Source organism: Ascaphus truei, unplaced genomic scaffold (genome assembly GCF_040206685.1).
Source record: "Ascaphus truei isolate aAscTru1 unplaced genomic scaffold, aAscTru1.hap1 HAP1_SCAFFOLD_964, whole genome shotgun sequence".
NCBI lineage: Eukaryota > Metazoa > Chordata > Amphibia > Anura > Ascaphidae > Ascaphus > Ascaphus truei.
Window position 1 is genome coordinate 103,693 of NW_027457303.1, and position 18,808 is coordinate 122,500.

General features: G+C 46.6%; 1 protein-coding gene across 1 annotated transcript in view; it reads left to right on the top strand.

The window, feature by feature from the left end:
• Nucleotides 1–15,128, top strand: part of LOC142486583 (B-cell lymphoma 3 protein-like) — a gene marked incomplete at its 3' end in the record, with an annotated part of 40,449 nt that extends 25,321 nt beyond the window's left edge. The window contains exons 2-3 of the mRNA XM_075585168.1: nt 11,035–11,182; nt 15,020–15,128. Coding sequence (XP_075441283.1) covers nt 11,035–11,182; nt 15,020–15,128 — 257 coding nt within the window. The remainder of the gene's footprint in view (nt 1–11,034; nt 11,183–15,019) is intronic.
• Nucleotides 15,129–18,808: the final 3,680 nt, after the last annotated feature.

Genomic DNA, 18,808 nt, shown 5'->3' on the forward strand with positions numbered 1-18,808 from the left:
AGAACCTAAGTTTCCCTCACCAATTGTGATTGAACTTGACCTAGTGTGATCAAAGCTCTTTTTTAGATATTGTATCCGCTTCTGCGGTCTGCGGTTTGGATGGCTGCCAACCCGTTCCTGGAGGTCGGCGTCGAGGAATCTCCATTGAAATGAATGGCTCCATTGACTTACAATGGGTAACCGCCGCTCCTCCTCCCGGGCGCCACCTGCAGGTCTCCTGATGAAAATGGGTCCAAATCTCCAGTTTCCCCATAGGATCATATGGAGCTGCAACAGCGACCTATGGGAGCTGCAAAATGGAGCCTGCAAAGGCGGGAAAATGGAACAAAGGGCTATAATCACTGAATTAACATTAACCCTTTCCCTCCCGCATAGATCCCAGTGTATGTGTTGGTGCAGACACTGGAATGGGAACAATACACATTTACAGGGGAATATACATTTGGCTGCTGAAGCAAGGTTAAAACACATTACTGGACCGTAGTCCAGTTAACTCTTTGCTTCCCAAGTGAGAGCGGGGGGTGGCCAAATGGGGTGTAACGCCTTTAATACCTGGCCAAACCACCTCTCCCATGACACCGGCGTCTCTGGTTGTTATATTAATCAGACCGGCGTCTCTGGGTGTTATATTAATCAGACCGGCGTCTCTGGGTGTTATATTAATCAGACCGGCGTCTCTGGGTGTTATATTAATCAGACCGGTGTCTCTGGGTGTTATATTAATCAGACCGGTGTCTCTGGGTGTTAAATTAATCAGACCGGCGTCTCTGGGTGTTATATTAATCAGACCGGTTTCTCTGGGTGTTAAATTAATCAGACCGGCGTCTCTGGGTGTTATATTAAATGACCGGTGACTCTGGGTGTTATATTAATCAGACCGGCGTCTCTGGGTGTTATATAAATCAGACCGGCGTCTCTGGGTGTTATATTAATCAGACCGGCATCTCTGGGTGTTATATTAATCAGACCGGCGTCTCTGGGTGTTATATTAATCAGACCGGCGTCTCTGGGTGTTATATTAATCAGACCGGCGTCTCTGGGTGTTATATTAATCAGACCGGCGTCTCTGGGTGTTATATTAATCAGACCGGCGTCTCTGGGTGTTATATTAATCAGACCGGTGTCTCTGGGTGTTATATTAATCAGACCGGTGTCTCTGGGTGTTATATTAAATGACCGGTGACTCTGGGTGTTATATTAATCAGACCGGCGTCTCTGGGTGTTATATTAATCAGACCGGCGTCTCTGGGTGTTATATTAATCAGACCGGCATCTCTGGGTGTTATATTAATCAGACCGGCGTCTCTGGGTGTTATATTAATCAGACCGGCGTCTCTGGGTGTTATATTAATCAGACCGGCGTCTCTGGGTGTTATATTAATCAGACCGGCGTCTCTGGGTTTTATATTAATCAGACCTGCGTCTCTGGGTGTTATATTAATCAGACCGGCGTCTCTGGGTGTTATATTAATCAGACCGGCGTCTCTGGTTGTTATATTAATCAGTCCGGCGTCTCTGGGTGTTATATTAATCAGACCGGCGTCTCTGGGTGTTATATTAATCAGACCGGCGTCTCTGGGTGTTATATTAATCAGACCGGCGTCTCTGGGTGTTATATTAATCAGACCGGCGTCTCTGGGTGTTATATTAATCAGACCGGCGTCTCTGGGTGTTATATTAATCAGACCGGCGTCTCTGGGTGTTATATTAATCAGACCGGTGTCTCTGGGTGTTATATTAATCAGACCGGTGTCTCTGGGTGTTAAATTAATCAGACCGGCGTCTCTGGGTGTTATATTAATCAGACCGGTTTCTCTGGGTGTTAAATTAATCAGACCGGCGTCTCTGGGTGTTATATTAAATGACCGGTGACTCTGGGTGTTATATTAATCAGACCGGCGTCTCTGGGTGTTATATAAATCAGACCGGCGTCTCTGGGTGTTATATTAATCAGACCGGCATCTCTGGGTGTTATATTAATCAGACCGGCGTCTCTGGGTGTTATATTAATCAGACCGGCGTCTCTGGGTGTTATATTAATCAGACCGGCGTCTCTGGGTGTTATATTAATCAGACCGGCGTCTCTGGGTGTTATATTAATCAGACCGGCGTCTCTGGGTGTTATATTAATCAGACCGGTGTCTCTGGGTGTTATATTAATCAGACCGGTGTCTCTGGGTGTTATATTAAATGACCGGTGACTCTGGGTGTTATATTAATCAGACCGGCGTCTCTGGGTGTTATATTAATCAGACCGGCGTCTCTGGGTGTTATATTAATCAGACCGGCATCTCTGGGTGTTATATTAATCAGACCGGCGTCTCTGGGTGTTATATTAATCAGACCGGCGTCTCTGGGTGTTATATTAATCAGACCGGCGTCTCTGGGTGTTATATTAATCAGACCGGCGTCTCTGGGTTTTATATTAATCAGACCTGCGTCTCTGGGTGTTATATTAATCAGACCGGCGTCTCTGGGTGTTATATTAATCAGACCGGCGTCTCTGGTTGTTATATTAATCAGTCCGGCGTCTCTGGGTGTTATATTAATCAGACCGGCGTCTCTGGGTGTTATATTAATCAGACCGGTGTCTCTGGGTGTTATATTAATCAGACCGGTGTCTCTGGGTGTTATATTAATCAGACCGGTGTCTCTGGGTGTTATATTAATCAGACCGGTATCTATGGGTGTTATATTAATCAGACCGGCGTCTGTGGGTGTTATATTAATCAGACCGGCGTCTCTGGGTGTTATATTAAATGACCGGTGACTCTGGGTGTTAAATTAATCAGACCGGCGTCTCTGGGTGTTATATTAATCAGACCGGTGTCTCTGGGTGTTATATTAATCAGACCAGCGTCTCTGGGTGTTATATTAATCAGACCGGCGACTCTGGGTGTTATATTAATCAGACCGGTGTCTCTGGGTGTTATATTAATCAGACCGGAGTCTCTGGATGTTATATTAATCAGACTGGCGTCTCTGGGTGTTATATTGATGAGATGGGTTGACTCTGGGTGTTATATTGATGAGACGGGTGTTATATTGATGAGACGGGTAACTCTGGGTGTTATATTGAGGAGATGGGTGACTCTGTGTGTTATATTGTGGAGATGGGTGACTCTGGGTGTTATATTGAGGAGATGGGTGTCTCTGGGTGTTATATTGATGAGATGGGTGACTCTGGGGGTTATATTGATGAGACGGGTGTTATATTGATGAGACGGGTGACTATGGGTGTTATTGATGAGATGGGTGTCTCTGGGTGTTATATTGATGAGATGGGTGTCTCTGGGTGTTATATTGATGAGATGGGTGTTATATTGATGAGACGGGCGTCTTTGGATGTTATATTAATGAGACGGGCGTCTCTGGGGGTTATATTGATGAGATGGGTGACTCTGGGTGTTATATTGATGAGATGGGTGACTCTGGGTGTTATATTGATGAGACGGGTGACTCTGGGTGTTATATTGTTGAGATGGGTGTCTCTGGGGGTTATATTAATCAGACGGTGTTATATTGATGAGATGGGTGTCTCTGGGTGTTATTGATGAGACGGGTGTTATATTGATGAGATGGGTGTTATATTGATGAGACGGGTGTTATATTGATGAGACGGATGTCTCTGGAGGTTATATTGATGAGATGGGTGTTATATTGATGAGACGGTGTTATATTGATGAGACGGGTGTCTCTGGAGGTTATATTGATGAGATGGGTGACTCTGGGTGTTATATTGATGAGATGGGTGTCTCTGGGTGTTATATTGATGAGACGGTGTTATATTGATGAGACGGGTGTCTCTGGAGGTTATATTGATGAGATGGGTGACTCTGGGTGTTATATTGATGAGATGGGTGACTCTGGGTGTTATATTGATGAGATGGGTGTCTCTGGGTGTTATATTGATGAGACGGGTGTTATATTGATGAGATGGGTGTCTCTGGAGGTTATATTGATGAGATGGGTGACTCTGGTTCTTAAATTGATGAGATGGGTGACTCTGGGGGTTATATTGATGAGACGGGTGTCTCTGGGGGTTATATTGATGAGACGGGTGTCTCTGGGGGTTATATTGATGAGATGGGTGTCTCTGGGGGTTATATTGATGAGATGGGTGACTCTGGGTGTTATATTGATGAGACGGGTGTTATTTTGATGAGATGGGTGTCTCTGGGGGTTATATTGATGAGACGGGTGTTATATTGATGAGATGGGTGACTCTGGGAGTTATATTTATGAGATGGGTGTCTCTGGGTGATATATTGATGAGACGGGTGTTATATTGATGAGACGGGTGTCTCTGGGTGTTATATTGATCAGGAAGATCGTCTCTGGGGTTATATTAATCAGACCGGCGTCTCTGGGTGTTATATTAATCAGACCGCCGTGTCTGGGTGTTATATTAATCAGACCGGCATCTCTGGGTGTTATATTAATCAGACTGGCGTCTCTGGGTGTTACATTAATCAGACCGGTGTCTCTGGGTGTTATATTAATCAGACCGGTGTCTCTGGGTGGTATATTAATCAGACTACCGTCTCTGGGTGTTATTTTAATCAGACGGCATCTCTGGGTGTTATATTAATCAGACCGGCGTCTCTGGGTGTTATATTAATCAGACCGGCGTCTCTGGGTGTTATATTAATCAGACTCGCGTCTCTGGGTGTTATATTAATCAGACCGGAGTCTCTGGGTGTTATATTAATCAGACCGGCGTCTCTGGGTGTTATATTAATCAGACCGGCGTCTCTGGGTGTTATATTAATCAGACCGGCTGTCACGGTAGCTTGTGACAGGGTATAATATACACCAAAATATCTGGGTTGAATTGAACACGACTTAGATAAAATAAATATAGTTTATTCCTTAAAGAAGGAGAACACACAAGATGATACATATAACAGACAAGAAATAGACACTTACTTAAGGGTTGGACAATGAAGCAATCAGGTACAGGATTGGCAATTCATTCAGCAATACATGTTCAGATGAAGACATCACGAAAGACAATGGGTATAGGGCTTACACTTGTTTATATGGAGTTTCAGCCCTATTCCCTAACATTTGGGCGCCTGAAAGTCTAGCAGACTTCTTTGCATTCAGGAAACCCTTTTGTCTGTAAGTGTGAATTATGACACTTACAGACCACTCAGGCTCTGAGTTTCTCCACCCTATTGTACACAATCAGAGTGGTCAGGTCTTTGATCAGGCAGGCTGTTTTTAGACAAATGGTCGCCATCCTGAACATTAACAAAAGGCAGAGCCAGTAACTTTCCCGGGCTTTATCCCAGCCTTGAAAAACATTATATTCTTTAATAACTACATATATTAAAACAATCCGTTCTGTGGGTCTGAACGGGCTGAAATTTGCCAGGTCCTCATGCCGGAGGACCCTTGCCATGGTGGCCAAATATCAGCCTTCCACGACCCCCAGAACCGGAGATACCAAAAAAAAGTTAAAATCCCCAATTAACTTTAATGCAGGATTCTCCGCTGTAAGCTAAAAGAAATCTCTGCTATTCACTCACCCATTGAAATCACCGGGCTCCGCGCTATAGGCTTTCAATGGAGCAACTCCGCCTTTGAAGTCAATGGGAAACCCACAATTTTCACATTTGACCCTACTCTGTCTGGTTGATCGGAGAGGGCTGGGAATAGCCATGCAGTCATGCTGGAACAGTGACTACCTGCGACCCAAATCCAAGCCCTCTGGTACTCACAGAACCGGAGATATAGGCTTACACTTTTTACACTTTCGGACTTAGCCGTTTTAAAGCCACGCGACTTTCCTCCATTAGAATCAATAGAGCCGGCGCCTCCATAGGAAATTCATGGGCCGGTGCCACCATAGGATTCAATTGGACCTCCGCTCCCATTAGTCAATGGCGCGACCCTCGTGGCCAGCGCGACCCTTTGCGAAGGTCCTTTATTCTCGGACCCGGTGGTGGTCGAGTGTGGGGGTTCCTAGGGTCTAGGAGCAAAAATAATTTTATTCCTGGGTGCCCTAGAACCTAAGTTTCCCTCACCAATTGTGATTGAACTTGACCTAGTGTGATCAAAGCTCTTTTTTAGATATTGTATCCGCTTCTGCGGTCTGCGGTTTGGATGGCTGCCAACCCGTTCCTGGAGGTCGGCGTCGAGGAATCCCCATTGAAATGAATGGCTCCATTGACTTACAATGGGTAACCGCCGCTCCTCCTCCCGGGCGCCACCTGCAGGTCTCCTGATGAAAATGGGTCCAAATCTCCAGTTTCCCCATAGGATCATATGGAGCTGCAACAGCGACCTATGGGAGCTGCAAAATGGAGCCTGCAAAGGCGGGAAAATGGAACAAAGGGCTATAATCACTGAATTAACATTAACCCTTTCCCTCCCGCATAGATCCCAGTGTATGTGTTGGTGCAGACACTGGAATGGGAACAATACACATTTACAGGGGAATATACATTTGGCTGCTGAAGCAAGGTTAAAACACATTACTGGACCGTAGTCCAGTTAACTCTTTGCTTCCCAAGTGAGAGCGGGGGGTGGCCAAATGGGGTGTAACGCCTTTAATACCTGGCCAAACCACCTCTCCCATGACACCGGCGTCTCTGGTTGTTATATTAATCAGACCGGCGTCTCTGGGTGTTATATTAATCAGACCGGCGTCTCTGGGTGTTATATTAATCAGACCGGCGTCTCTGGGTGTTATATTAATCAGACCGGTGTCTCTGGGTGTTATATTAATCAGACCGGTGTCTCTGGGTGTTAAATTAATCAGACCGGCGTCTCTGGGTGTTATATTAAATGACCGGTGACTCTGGGTGTTATATTAATCAGACCGGCGTCTCTGGGTGTTATATAAATCAGACCGGCGTCTCTGGGTGTTATATTAATCAGACCGGCGTCTCTGGGTGTTATATTAATCAGACCGGCGTCTCTGGGTGTTATATTAATCAGACCGGCGTCTCTGGGTGTTATATTAATCAGACCGGCGTCTCTGGGTGTTATATTAATCAGACCGGCGTCTCTGGGTGTTATATTAATCAGACCGGCGTCTCTGGGTGTTATATTAATCAGACCGGTGTCTCTGGGTGTTATATTAATCAGACCGGTGTCTCTGGGTGTTATATTAAATGACCGGTGACTCTGGGTGTTATATTAATCAGACCGGCGTCTCTGGGTGTTATATTAATCAGACCGGCGTCTCTGGGTGTTATATTAATCAGACCGGCATCTCTGGGTGTTATATTAATCAGACCGGCGTCTCTGGGTGTTATATTAATCAGACCGGCGTCTCTGGGTGTTATATTAATCAGACCGGCGTCTCTGGGTGTTATATTAATCAGACCGGCGTCTCTGGGTTTTATATTAATCAGACCTGCGTCTCTGGGTGTTATATTAATCAGACCGGCGTCTCTGGGTGTTATATTAATCAGACCGGCGTCTCTGGTTGTTATATTAATCAGTCCGGCGTCTCTGGGTGTTATATTAATCAGACCGGCGTCTCTGGGTGTTATATTAATCAGACCGGTGTCTCTGGGTGTTATATTAATCAGACCGGTGTCTCTGGGTGTTATATTAATCAGACCGGTGTCTCTGGGTGTTATATTAATCAGACCGGTATCTATGGGTGTTATATTAATCAGACCGGCGTCTGTGGGTGTTATATTAATCAGACCGGCGTCTCTGGGTGTTATATTAAATGACCGGTGACTCTGGGTGTTATATTAATCAGACCGGCGTCTCTGGGTGTTATATTAATCAGACCGGCGTCTCTGGGTGTTATATTAATCAGACCGGCATCTCTGGGTGTTATATTAATCAGACCGGCGTCTCTGGGTGTTATATTAATCAGACCGGCGTCTCTGGGTGTTATATTAATCAGACCGGCGTCTCTGGGTGTTATATTAATCAGACCGGCGTCTCTGGGTTTTATATTAATCAGACCTGCGTCTCTGGGTGTTATATTAATCAGACCGGCGTCTCTGGGTGTTATATTAATCAGACCGGCGTCTCTGGTTGTTATATTAATCAGTCCGGCGTCTCTGGGTGTTATATTAATCAGACCGGCGTCTCTGGGTGTTATATTAATCAGACCGGTGTCTCTGGGTGTTATATTAATCAGACCGGTGTCTCTGGGTGTTATATTAATCAGACCGGTGTCTCTGGGTGTTATATTAATCAGACCGGTATCTATGGGTGTTATATTAATCAGACCGGCGTCTGTGGGTGTTATATTAATCAGACCGGCGTCTCTGGGTGTTAAATTAATCAGACCGGCGTCTCTGGGTGTTATATTAATCAGACCGGTGTCTCTGGGTGTTATATTAATCAGACCAGCGTCTCTGGGTGTTATATTAATCAGACCGGCGACTCTGGGTGTTATATTAATCAGACCGGTGTCTCTGGGTGTTATATTAATCAGACCGGAGTCTCTGGATGTTATATTAATCAGACTGGCGTCTCTGGGTGTTATATTGATGAGATGGGTTGACTCTGGGTGTTATATTGATGAGACGGGTGTTATATTGATGAGACGGGTAACTCTGGGTGTTATATTGAGGAGATGGGTGACTCTGTGTGTTATATTGTGGAGATGGGTGACTCTGGGTGTTATATTGAGGAGATGGGTGTCTCTGGGTGTTATATTGATGAGATGGGTGACTCTGGGGGTTATATTGATGAGACGGGTGTTATATTGATGAGACGGGTGACTATGGGTGTTATTGATGAGATGGGTGTCTCTGGGTGTTATATTGATGAGATGGGTGTCTCTGGGTGTTATATTGATGAGATGGGTGTTATATTGATGAGACGGGCGTCTTTGGATGTTATATTAATGAGACGGGCGTCTCTGGGGGTTATATTGATGAGATGGGTGACTCTGGGTGTTATATTGATGAGATGGGTGACTCTGGGTGTTATATTGATGAGACGGGTGACTCTGGGTGTTATATTGTTGAGATGGGTGTCTCTGGGGGTTATATTAATCAGACGGTGTTATATTGATGAGATGGGTGTCTCTGGGTGTTATTGATGAGACGGGTGTTATATTGATGAGATGGGTGTTATATTGATGAGACGGGTGTTATATTGATGAGACGGATGTCTCTGGAGGTTATATTGATGAGATGGGTGTTATATTGATGAGACGGTGTTATATTGATGAGACGGGTGTCTCTGGAGGTTATATTGATGAGATGGGTGACTCTGGGTGTTATATTGATGAGATGGGTGTCTCTGGGTGTTATATTGATGAGACGGTGTTATATTGATGAGACGGGTGTCTCTGGAGGTTATATTGATGAGATGGGTGACTCTGGGTGTTATATTGATGAGATGGGTGACTCTGGGTGTTATATTGATGAGATGGGTGTCTCTGGGTGTTATATTGATGAGACGGGTGTTATATTGATGAGATGGGTGTCTCTGGAGGTTATATTGATGAGATGGGTGACTCTGGTTCTTAAATTGATGAGATGGGTGACTCTGGGGGTTATATTGATGAGACGGGTGTCTCTGGGGGTTATATTGATGAGACGGGTGTCTCTGGGGGTTATATTGATGAGATGGGTGTCTCTGGGGGTTATATTGATGAGATGGGTGACTCTGGGTGTTATATTGATGAGACGGGTGTTATTTTGATGAGATGGGTGTCTCTGGGGGTTATATTGATGAGACGGGTGTTATATTGATGAGATGGGTGACTCTGGGAGTTATATTTATGAGATGGGTGTCTCTGGGTGATATATTGATGAGACGGGTGTTATATTGATGAGACGGGTGTCTCTGGGTGTTATATTGATCAGGAAGATCGTCTCTGGGGTTATATTGAGACGGGTGTTATATTGATGAGATGGGTGTTATATTGATGAGACGGGTGTTATATTGATGAGACGGGTGTTATATTGATGAGATGGGTGACTCTGGGGGTTATATTGATGAGACGGGTGTTATATTGATGAGATGGGTGACTCTGGGGGTTATATTGATGAGACGGGTGTTATATTGATGAGATGGGTGACTCTGGGAGTTATATTTATGAGATGGGTGTCTCTGGGTGATATATTGATGAGACGGGTGTTATATTGATGAGACGGGTGTCTCTGGGTGTTATATTGATCAGGAAGATCGTCTCTGGGGTTATATTGATGACAGAAATCTCTCGGTATATTGAGGGTTATTCCTGTTTTGGGAGGGAATTGAGAAAATAGAAGAGGTGATGGAGTATGTATATTTTAAACCAGAATTTGTGGCTAGTACAAAGAAATGTATTTAGGGATATTCTCTAACCCAAGGTGCACAACCACTTCTCCCTGCGCCCCCTGCCTGCTCCCCCCCCCCTGCCTGCTCTCCCCCCCTGCCTGCTCCCCCCCCCCTGCCTGCTCTCCGCCCTGCTCGGCTCCGGCGTTGAATGACGCCACGGGATCATGTGACCTCACGTTGCAGATAAAGTTGCAGAAGCCTCTCGCGATCCCCGGCATTTCATTTAAATGCCTTTGGGAAAGCGCGGGGCCTCTGTAACCGCCGTGCCCCCCAGAAAATCTCAGTTTGCGCACCCCTACACTAAACCACCAAATATCTGTGAGATTGAAGACGCCAAAATACTTTGGCAAATGGAGAAGGCATCAAAACTGGGTCATGTTTGCATAACGGGGGATTTTAATTATCCAGACATAGATTGGGGCAATGAGATTAGCGTTACAACAAAAGGAAACAGGTTTTTGGGGGTGCTTAAAGACAATGACATGACCCAAACACTGTAGAAATAATTACAAATATTCAAGTAATTCAAGGAACATTTGGGTAACAGCGATCATAAAAACGTGGTGTATTGCAAAATAAAAGATCAAAAACAGATTACTTGGGCTCAGCAAAGACTTCACATGTTAGAAAGGCAGATTTTAATAAACGGAGGAATACTCTAGAAGGAATAAATTGACAACTTTAAGGGGCGCGTATAATGTGTACAAATACTCCAGTATCAGCGTGTCCCGGGGGAGATGTCCGAGGTATAATCAGTGTCCTCTCGCTCTGTTTCAGGGACTGCTACATATTTGCCCTCCGCGTTACCCCTGTACCCTGCTTCTGCCCTCCTGGGAGTCGCCCCTCACCCAGCAATGCTGCCCCCAGACACCCAGCTGCAAGCTGACATCACAGCAGCTGCACGGCAGGATGAGGACGGAGATACGTAAGCCACCTGCGTCCTCTGCTGCTCCGACGCTCTGCTGCTCCGGCTCTCTGCTGCTCCGGCTCTCTGCTGCTCCGGCTCTCTGCTGCTCCGGCTCTCTGCTGCTCCGGCTCTCTGCTGCTCCGGCTCTCTGCTGCTCCGGCTCTCTGCTGCTCCGGCTCTAAGGGATTTCTGCGCGTCACGCTGCTGAGGATCAGGGATTTCTGCGCGTCACGCTGCTGAGGATCAGGGATTTCTGCGCGTCACGCTGCTGAGGATCAGGGATTTCTGCGCGTCACGCTGCTGAGGATCAGGGATTTCTGCGCGTCGCGCTGCTGAGGATCAGGGATTTCTGCGCGTGACGCTGCTGAGGATCAGGGATTTCTGCGCGTCACGCTGCTGAGGATCAGGGATTTCTGCGCGTCACGCTGCTAAGGATCAGGGATTTCTGCGCGTCACGCTGCTGAGGATCAGGGATTTCTGCGCGTCACGCTGCTGAGGATCAGGGATTTCTGCGCGTCACGCTGCTGAGGATCAGGGATTTCTGCGCGTCGCGCTGCTGAGGATCAGGGATTTCTGCGCATCACGCTGCTGAGGATCAGGGATTTCTGCGCGTCACGCTGCTGAGGATCAGGGATTTCTGCGCGTCGCGCTGCTGAGGATCAGGGATTTCTGCGCATCACGCTGCTGAGGATCAGGGATTTCTGCGCGTCACGCTGCTGAGGATCAGGGATTTCTGCGCGTCACGCTGCTGAGGATCAGGGATTTCTGCGCGTCACGCTGCTGAGGATCAGGGATTTCTGCGCGTCACGCTGCTAAGGATCAGGGATTTCTGCGCATCACGCTGCTGAGGATCAGGGATTTCTGCGCATCACGCTGCTGAGGATCAGGGATTTCTGCGCGTCACGGTGCTAAGGATCAGGGATTTCTGCGCATCACGCTGCTGAGGATCAGGGATTTCTGCGCATCACGCTGCTGAGGATCAGGGATTTCTGCGCGTCACGCTGCTAAGGATCAGGGATTTCTGCGCGTCACGCTGCTGAGGGTCAGGGATTTCTGCGCGTCACACTGCTGAGGATCAGGGATTTCTGCGCATCACGCTGCTGAGGATCAGGGATTTCTGCGCGTCACGCTGCTAAGGATCAGGGATTTCTGCGCGTCACGGTGCTGAGGATCAGGGATTTCTGCACATCACGCTGCTGAGGATCAGGGATTTCTGCGCATCACGCTGCTGAGGATCAGGGATTTCTGCGCGTCACGCTGCTGAGGATCAGGGATTTCTGCGCGTCACGCTGCTGAGGATCAGGGATTTCTGCGCGTCACGCTGCTGAGGATCAGGGATTTCTGCGCGTCACGCTGCTGAGGATCAGGGATTTCTGCGCATCACGCTGCTGAGGATCAGGGATTTCTGCGCATCACGCTGCTGAGGATCAGGGATTTCTGCGCATCACGCTGCTAAGGATCATTGCGTCGTGGGGCAAGAGTTGGTGCCACAGTTGGATGAGGAGGGTGAATTTTCATCCCGGCAACTGTAGGAGAGCACACAACAAAAAACGGAGCGCAAAAGAAGGACAGAATCAATTGAAAAATAAAAAACACTTTCAAAATAGTAAACAGAATAACATGTGCGATGAAAACATCTCATTGCAAAGATCCCTCCCACATATCGGACAAGCTGGTCCCGTAAAGTCCCTCTATATAGATGGAAACCTGTAAGACACTGTTGCAGAGTACACCCTTGATAAGGCTTATTTATTGAGCCTTAAAACATACAGCACACAAAAACAAAATAGCTGGTATTAATGCGGGGGTCTCCGGAGCTGGTATTAATGCGGGGGTCTCCGGAGCTGGTATTAATGCGGGGGTCTCCGGAGCTGGTATTAATGCGGGGGTCTCCGGAGCTGGTATTAATGCGGGGGTCTCCGGAGCTGGTATTAATGCGGGGGTCTCCGGAGCTGGTATTACTGCGGGGGTCTCCGGAGCTGGTATTAATGCGGGGGTCTCCGGAGCTGGTATTAATGCGGGGGTCTCCGTGGCTGGTATTAATGCGGGGATCTCCGGAGCTGGTATTAATGCGGGGGTCTCCGGAGCTGGTATTAATGTGGGTGTCTCCGGAGCTGGTATTAATGCGGGGGTCTCCGGAGCTGGTATTAATGTGGGGGTCTCCGGAGCTGGTATTAATGCGGGGGGCGCCGGATCTGGTATTAATGCGGGGGTCTCCGGAGCTGGTATTAATGCGGGGGTCTCCGGAGCTGGTATTAATGCGGGGGTCTACGGAGCCTGTATTAATGTGGGGGTCTCCGGAGCTGGTATTAATGTGTGTTGTCTCCGGAGCTGGTATTAATGCAGGGGGCGCCGGATTTGGTATTAATGCGGGGGTCTCCGGAGCTGGTATTAATGTGGGGGTCTCCGGAGCTGGTATTAATGTGGGGGTCTCCGGAGCTGGTATTAATGCGGGGGTCTCCGGAGCTGGTATTAATGTGGGGGTCTCCGGAGCTGGTATTAATGCGGGGGTCTCCGGAGATGGTATTAATGCGGGGATCTCTGGAGCTGGTATTAATGCGGGGGTCTCCGGAGCTGGTATTAATGCGGGGGTTTCCGGAGCTGGTATTACTGCTGGGGTCTCCGGAGCTGGTATTAATGCGGGGGTCTCCGGAGCTGGTATTAATGCGGGGGTCTCCGGAGCTGGTATTAATGCGGGGGTCTCCGGAGCTGGTATTAATGCGGGGGTCTCCGGAGCTGGTATTAATGCGGGGGTCTCCGGAGCTGGTATTAATGCGGGGGTCTCCGGAGCTGGTATTAATGCGGGGGTCTCCGGAGCTGGTATTAATGCGGGGGTCTCCGGAGCTGGTATTAATGCGGGGGTCTCAGGAGCTGATATTAATGCGGGGGTCTCCGGAGCTTGTATTAATGCGGGGGTCTCCAGAGCTGGTATTAATGTGGGGGTCTCCGGAGCTGGTATTAATGCGGGTGTCTCCGGAGCTGGTATTAATGCGGGGGTCTCCGGAGCTGGTATTAATGCGGGGGTCTCCGGAGCTGGTATTAATGCGGGGGTCTCCGGAGCTGGTATTAATGCGGGGGTCTCAGGAGCTGATATTAATGCGGGGGTCTCCGGAGCTGGTATTAATGCGGGGGTCTCCGGAGCTGGTATTAATGCAAGGGTCTCCGGAGCTGGTATTAATGCGGGGGTCTCCGGAGCTGGTATTAATGCGGGGGGTCTCCGGAGCTGGTATTAATGCGGGGGTCTCCGGAGCTGGTATTAATGTGTGTTGTCTCCGGAGCTGGTATTACTGCGGGGGTCTCTGGAGCTGGTATTAATGTGTGTTGGCTCCGGAGACCCCTTGAGGTGGCGAGATGACAATGTGCGAGTAACAGCCGCGATGTGAATCTCGGAGCAACCTGAATAGCTCAATAATGAAAAAAATGCGCGTTTGGGAATTTTTTGAGCTACCACGCGGTTTGAGATTGTGAGATTGTGAGAGGGTTTTTGATCGGGAAAAAGCCGGTGTCGGGCGAGTTTTCTGAGCTTTCTGAATCCTACACATGCAATCTCGCTCCAAGGGCCCAAAACTGTTATAACTCACTCACAGTATCGATGCTGCTAGAATATGCCCCTGTGTGTTATATATATATATCGCTCTGCGTGTTATTGATATATCTCCCTTCTCTCCTTCCTCCTCCTCCTCCTCCCACCCTCTCTGATCCACTCTCCCCCTTTCTCTCCTTGCACTTGCTCTCTACCCCCTCTCTACTATTCTCTTTCTCCCCCGCTCTCTCCCCACCTCTCTCATCCTCTCCATCACACCCTCTTCTCTGTTCCCTCCTCTTGTACTCTCCCTTTCCCCCTTCTCCATACAGACCGATGCACATCTCTGTGGTTCAAGGGAACATTTTGGCCGCTCAGAGGGTCATCTCTCTGCTCCTGCATGGTGGAAGACACCTGGACTCTCTCAACAACCTGCGGCAGGTCAGTGAGGGGTCTCTGTCACAGGATGACCCCTTCTCATTACACCATATAACCCGTCAGTGAGGGGTCTCTGTCACAGGATGACCCCTTCTCATTACACCATATAACCGGTCAGTGAGGGGTCTATGTCACAGGATGACCCCTTCTCATTACACCATATAACCGGTCAGTGAGGGGTCTCTGTCACAGGATGACCCCTTCTCATTACACCATATAACCGGTCAGTGAGGGGTCTCTGTCACAGGATGACCCCTTCTCATTACACCATATAACCGGTCAGTGAGGGGTCTCTGTCACAGGATGACCCCTTCTCATTATACCATATAACTGGTCAGTGAGGGGTCTCTGTCACAGGATGACCCCTTCTCATTACACCATATAACCGGTCAGTGAGGGGTCTCTGTCACAGGATGACCCTTTCTCATTACACCATATAACCGGTCAGTGAGGGGTCTCTGTCACAGGATGACCCCTTCTCATTACACCATATAACCGGTCAGTGAGGGGTCTCTGTCACAGGATGACCCCTTCTCATTACACCATATAACCGGTCAGTGAGGGGTCTCTGTCACAGGATGACCCCTTCTCATTACACCATATAACCGGTCAGTGAGGGGTCTCTGTCACAGGATGACCCCTTCTCATTATACCATATAACTGGTCAGTGAGGGGTCTCTGTCACAGGATGACCCCTTCTCATTACACCATATAACCGGTCAGTGAGGGGTCTCTGTCACAGGATGACCCTTTCTCATTACACCATATAACCGGTCAGTGAGGGGTCTCTGTCACAGGATGACTGTCATGGGAGGCCAGTACTTTTACACCGAAACCACCGGGATCACCAGCACTGGACAGGACAAGGTTGTTGAATAAAATGAGGTTATTCTGGCACACCGGCAGACAAAACAAAATACAATACCAACTGGGGGCCTGGGGAGTAGACTCTAGCCTATATATATGGAAGGGCGGCGATGATATATATATATGGAAGGGTGGCGATGATATATATATATGGAAGGGCGGCGATGATATATATATATATATGGAAGGGCGGCGATGATATATATATATGGAAGGGTGGCGATGATATATATATATGGAAGGGCGGCGATGATATATATATATATATATATATGGAAGGGCGGCGATGATATATATATATATGGAAGGGCGGCGATTATATATATATGGAAGGGCGGCAATGATATATATATATGGAAGGGCGGCGATGATATATATATATATGGAAGGGCGGCGATGATATATATATATGGAAGGGCTGCGATGATATATATGGAAGGGTGGCGATGATATATATATATGGAAGGGCGGCGATGATATATATATATGGAAGGGCAGCGATGATATATATATATATGGAAGGGCAGCGATGATATATATATATATGGAAGGGCGGCGATGATATATATATGGAAGAGCAGCGATGATATATATATGGAAGGGCGGCGATGATATATATATATATGGAAGGGCAGCGATGATATATATATATATGGAAGGGCAGCGATGATATATATATGGAAGGGCGGCGATGATATATATATATATGGAAGGGCGGCGATGATATATATGGAATGGCGGTGATGATATATATATATATGGAAGGGCGGCGATGATATATATATATATGGAAGGGCGGCGATGATATATATGGAAGGGCGGCGATGATATATATGGAAGGGCGGCGATGATATATATATATGGAAGGGCGGCGATGATATATATGGAAGGGTGGCGATGATATATATATATGGAAAGGCGGCAATGATATATATATATGGAAGGGCGGCGATGATATATATATATATGGAAGGGTGGCGATGATATATATATATGGAAGGGCAGCGATGATATATATATATGGAAGGGCAGCGATGATATATATATATATGGAAGGGCAGCGATGATATATATATATATGGAAGGGCGGCGATGATATATATATATATGGAAGGGCAGCGATGATATATATATATATGGAAGGGCAGCGATGATATATATATGGAAGGGCGGCGATGATATATATATATATGGAAGGGCGGCGATGATATATATATATATGGAAGGGCAGCGATGATATATATGGAAGGGCGGTGATGATATATATGGAATGGCGGTGATGATATATATATATATGGAAGGGCGGCGATGATATATATGGAAGGGCGGCGATGATATATATGGAAGGGCGGCGATGATATATATATATGGAAGGGCGGCGATGATATATATGGAAGGGCGGCGATGATATATATATATGGAAAGGCGGCGATGATATATATATATATGGAAGGGCGGCGATGATATATATATATATATGTGCAAGGGGGGCGATGATATATATATATATGGAAGGGCGGCGATTATATATATGGAAGGGCGGCAATGATATATATATATGGAAGGGCGGCAATGATATATATATATGGAAGGGCGGCGATGATATATATATATATGGAAGGGCGGCGATGATATATATATATGGAAGGGCGGCGATGATATATATATGGAAGGGCGGCAATGATATATATATATGGAAGGGCGGCGATGATATATATATATATGGAAGGGCGGCGATGATATATATATGGAAGGGCGGCGATGATATATATATGGAAGGGCGGCGATGATATATATATGGAAGGGCGGCGATGATATATATATGGAAGGGCGGCGATGATATATATATAAAGAGCGGCGATGATATATATATAAGAAAGGGCGGCAATGATATATATATATGGAAGGGCGGCAATGATATATATATATATGGAAGGGCGGCGATGATATATATATGGAAGGGCGGCAATGATATATATCTGGAAGGGCGGCAATGATATATATATATGGAAGGGCGGCGATGATATATATATATATGGAAGGGCGGCGATGATATATATATATGGAAGGGTGGCGATGATATATATATGGAAGGGCGGCAATGATATATATATATGGAAGGGCGGCGATGATATATATATATATGGAAGGGCGGCGATGATATATATATATGGAAGGGTGGCGATGATATATATATATATATGGAAGGGCGGCAATGATATATATATATGGAAGGGCGGCGATGATATATATATATATGGAAGGGCGGCGATGATATATATATATGGAAGGGTGGCGATGATATATATATATGGAAGGGCGGCGATGATATATATATATATATGGAAGGGTGGCGATGATATATATATGGAAGGGCGGCGATGATATATATATATATATGGAAGGGCGGCGATGATATATATATATGGAAGGGCGGCGATGATATATATATATGGAAGGGTGGCGATGATATATATATATATATGGAAGGGCGGCAATGATATATATATATGGAAGGGCGGCGATGATATATATATATATGGAAGGGCGGCGATGATATATATATATGGAAGGGTGGCGATGATATATATATATGGAAGGGCGGCGATGATATATATATATATGGAAGGGTGGCGATGATATATATATGGAAGGGCGGCGATGATATATATATATATGGAAGGGCGGTGATGATATATATATATGGAAGGGCGGCGATGATATATATATATGGAAGGGTGGCGATGATATATATATATATATGGAAGGGCAGCAATGATATATATATGGAAGGGTGGCGATGATATATATATATG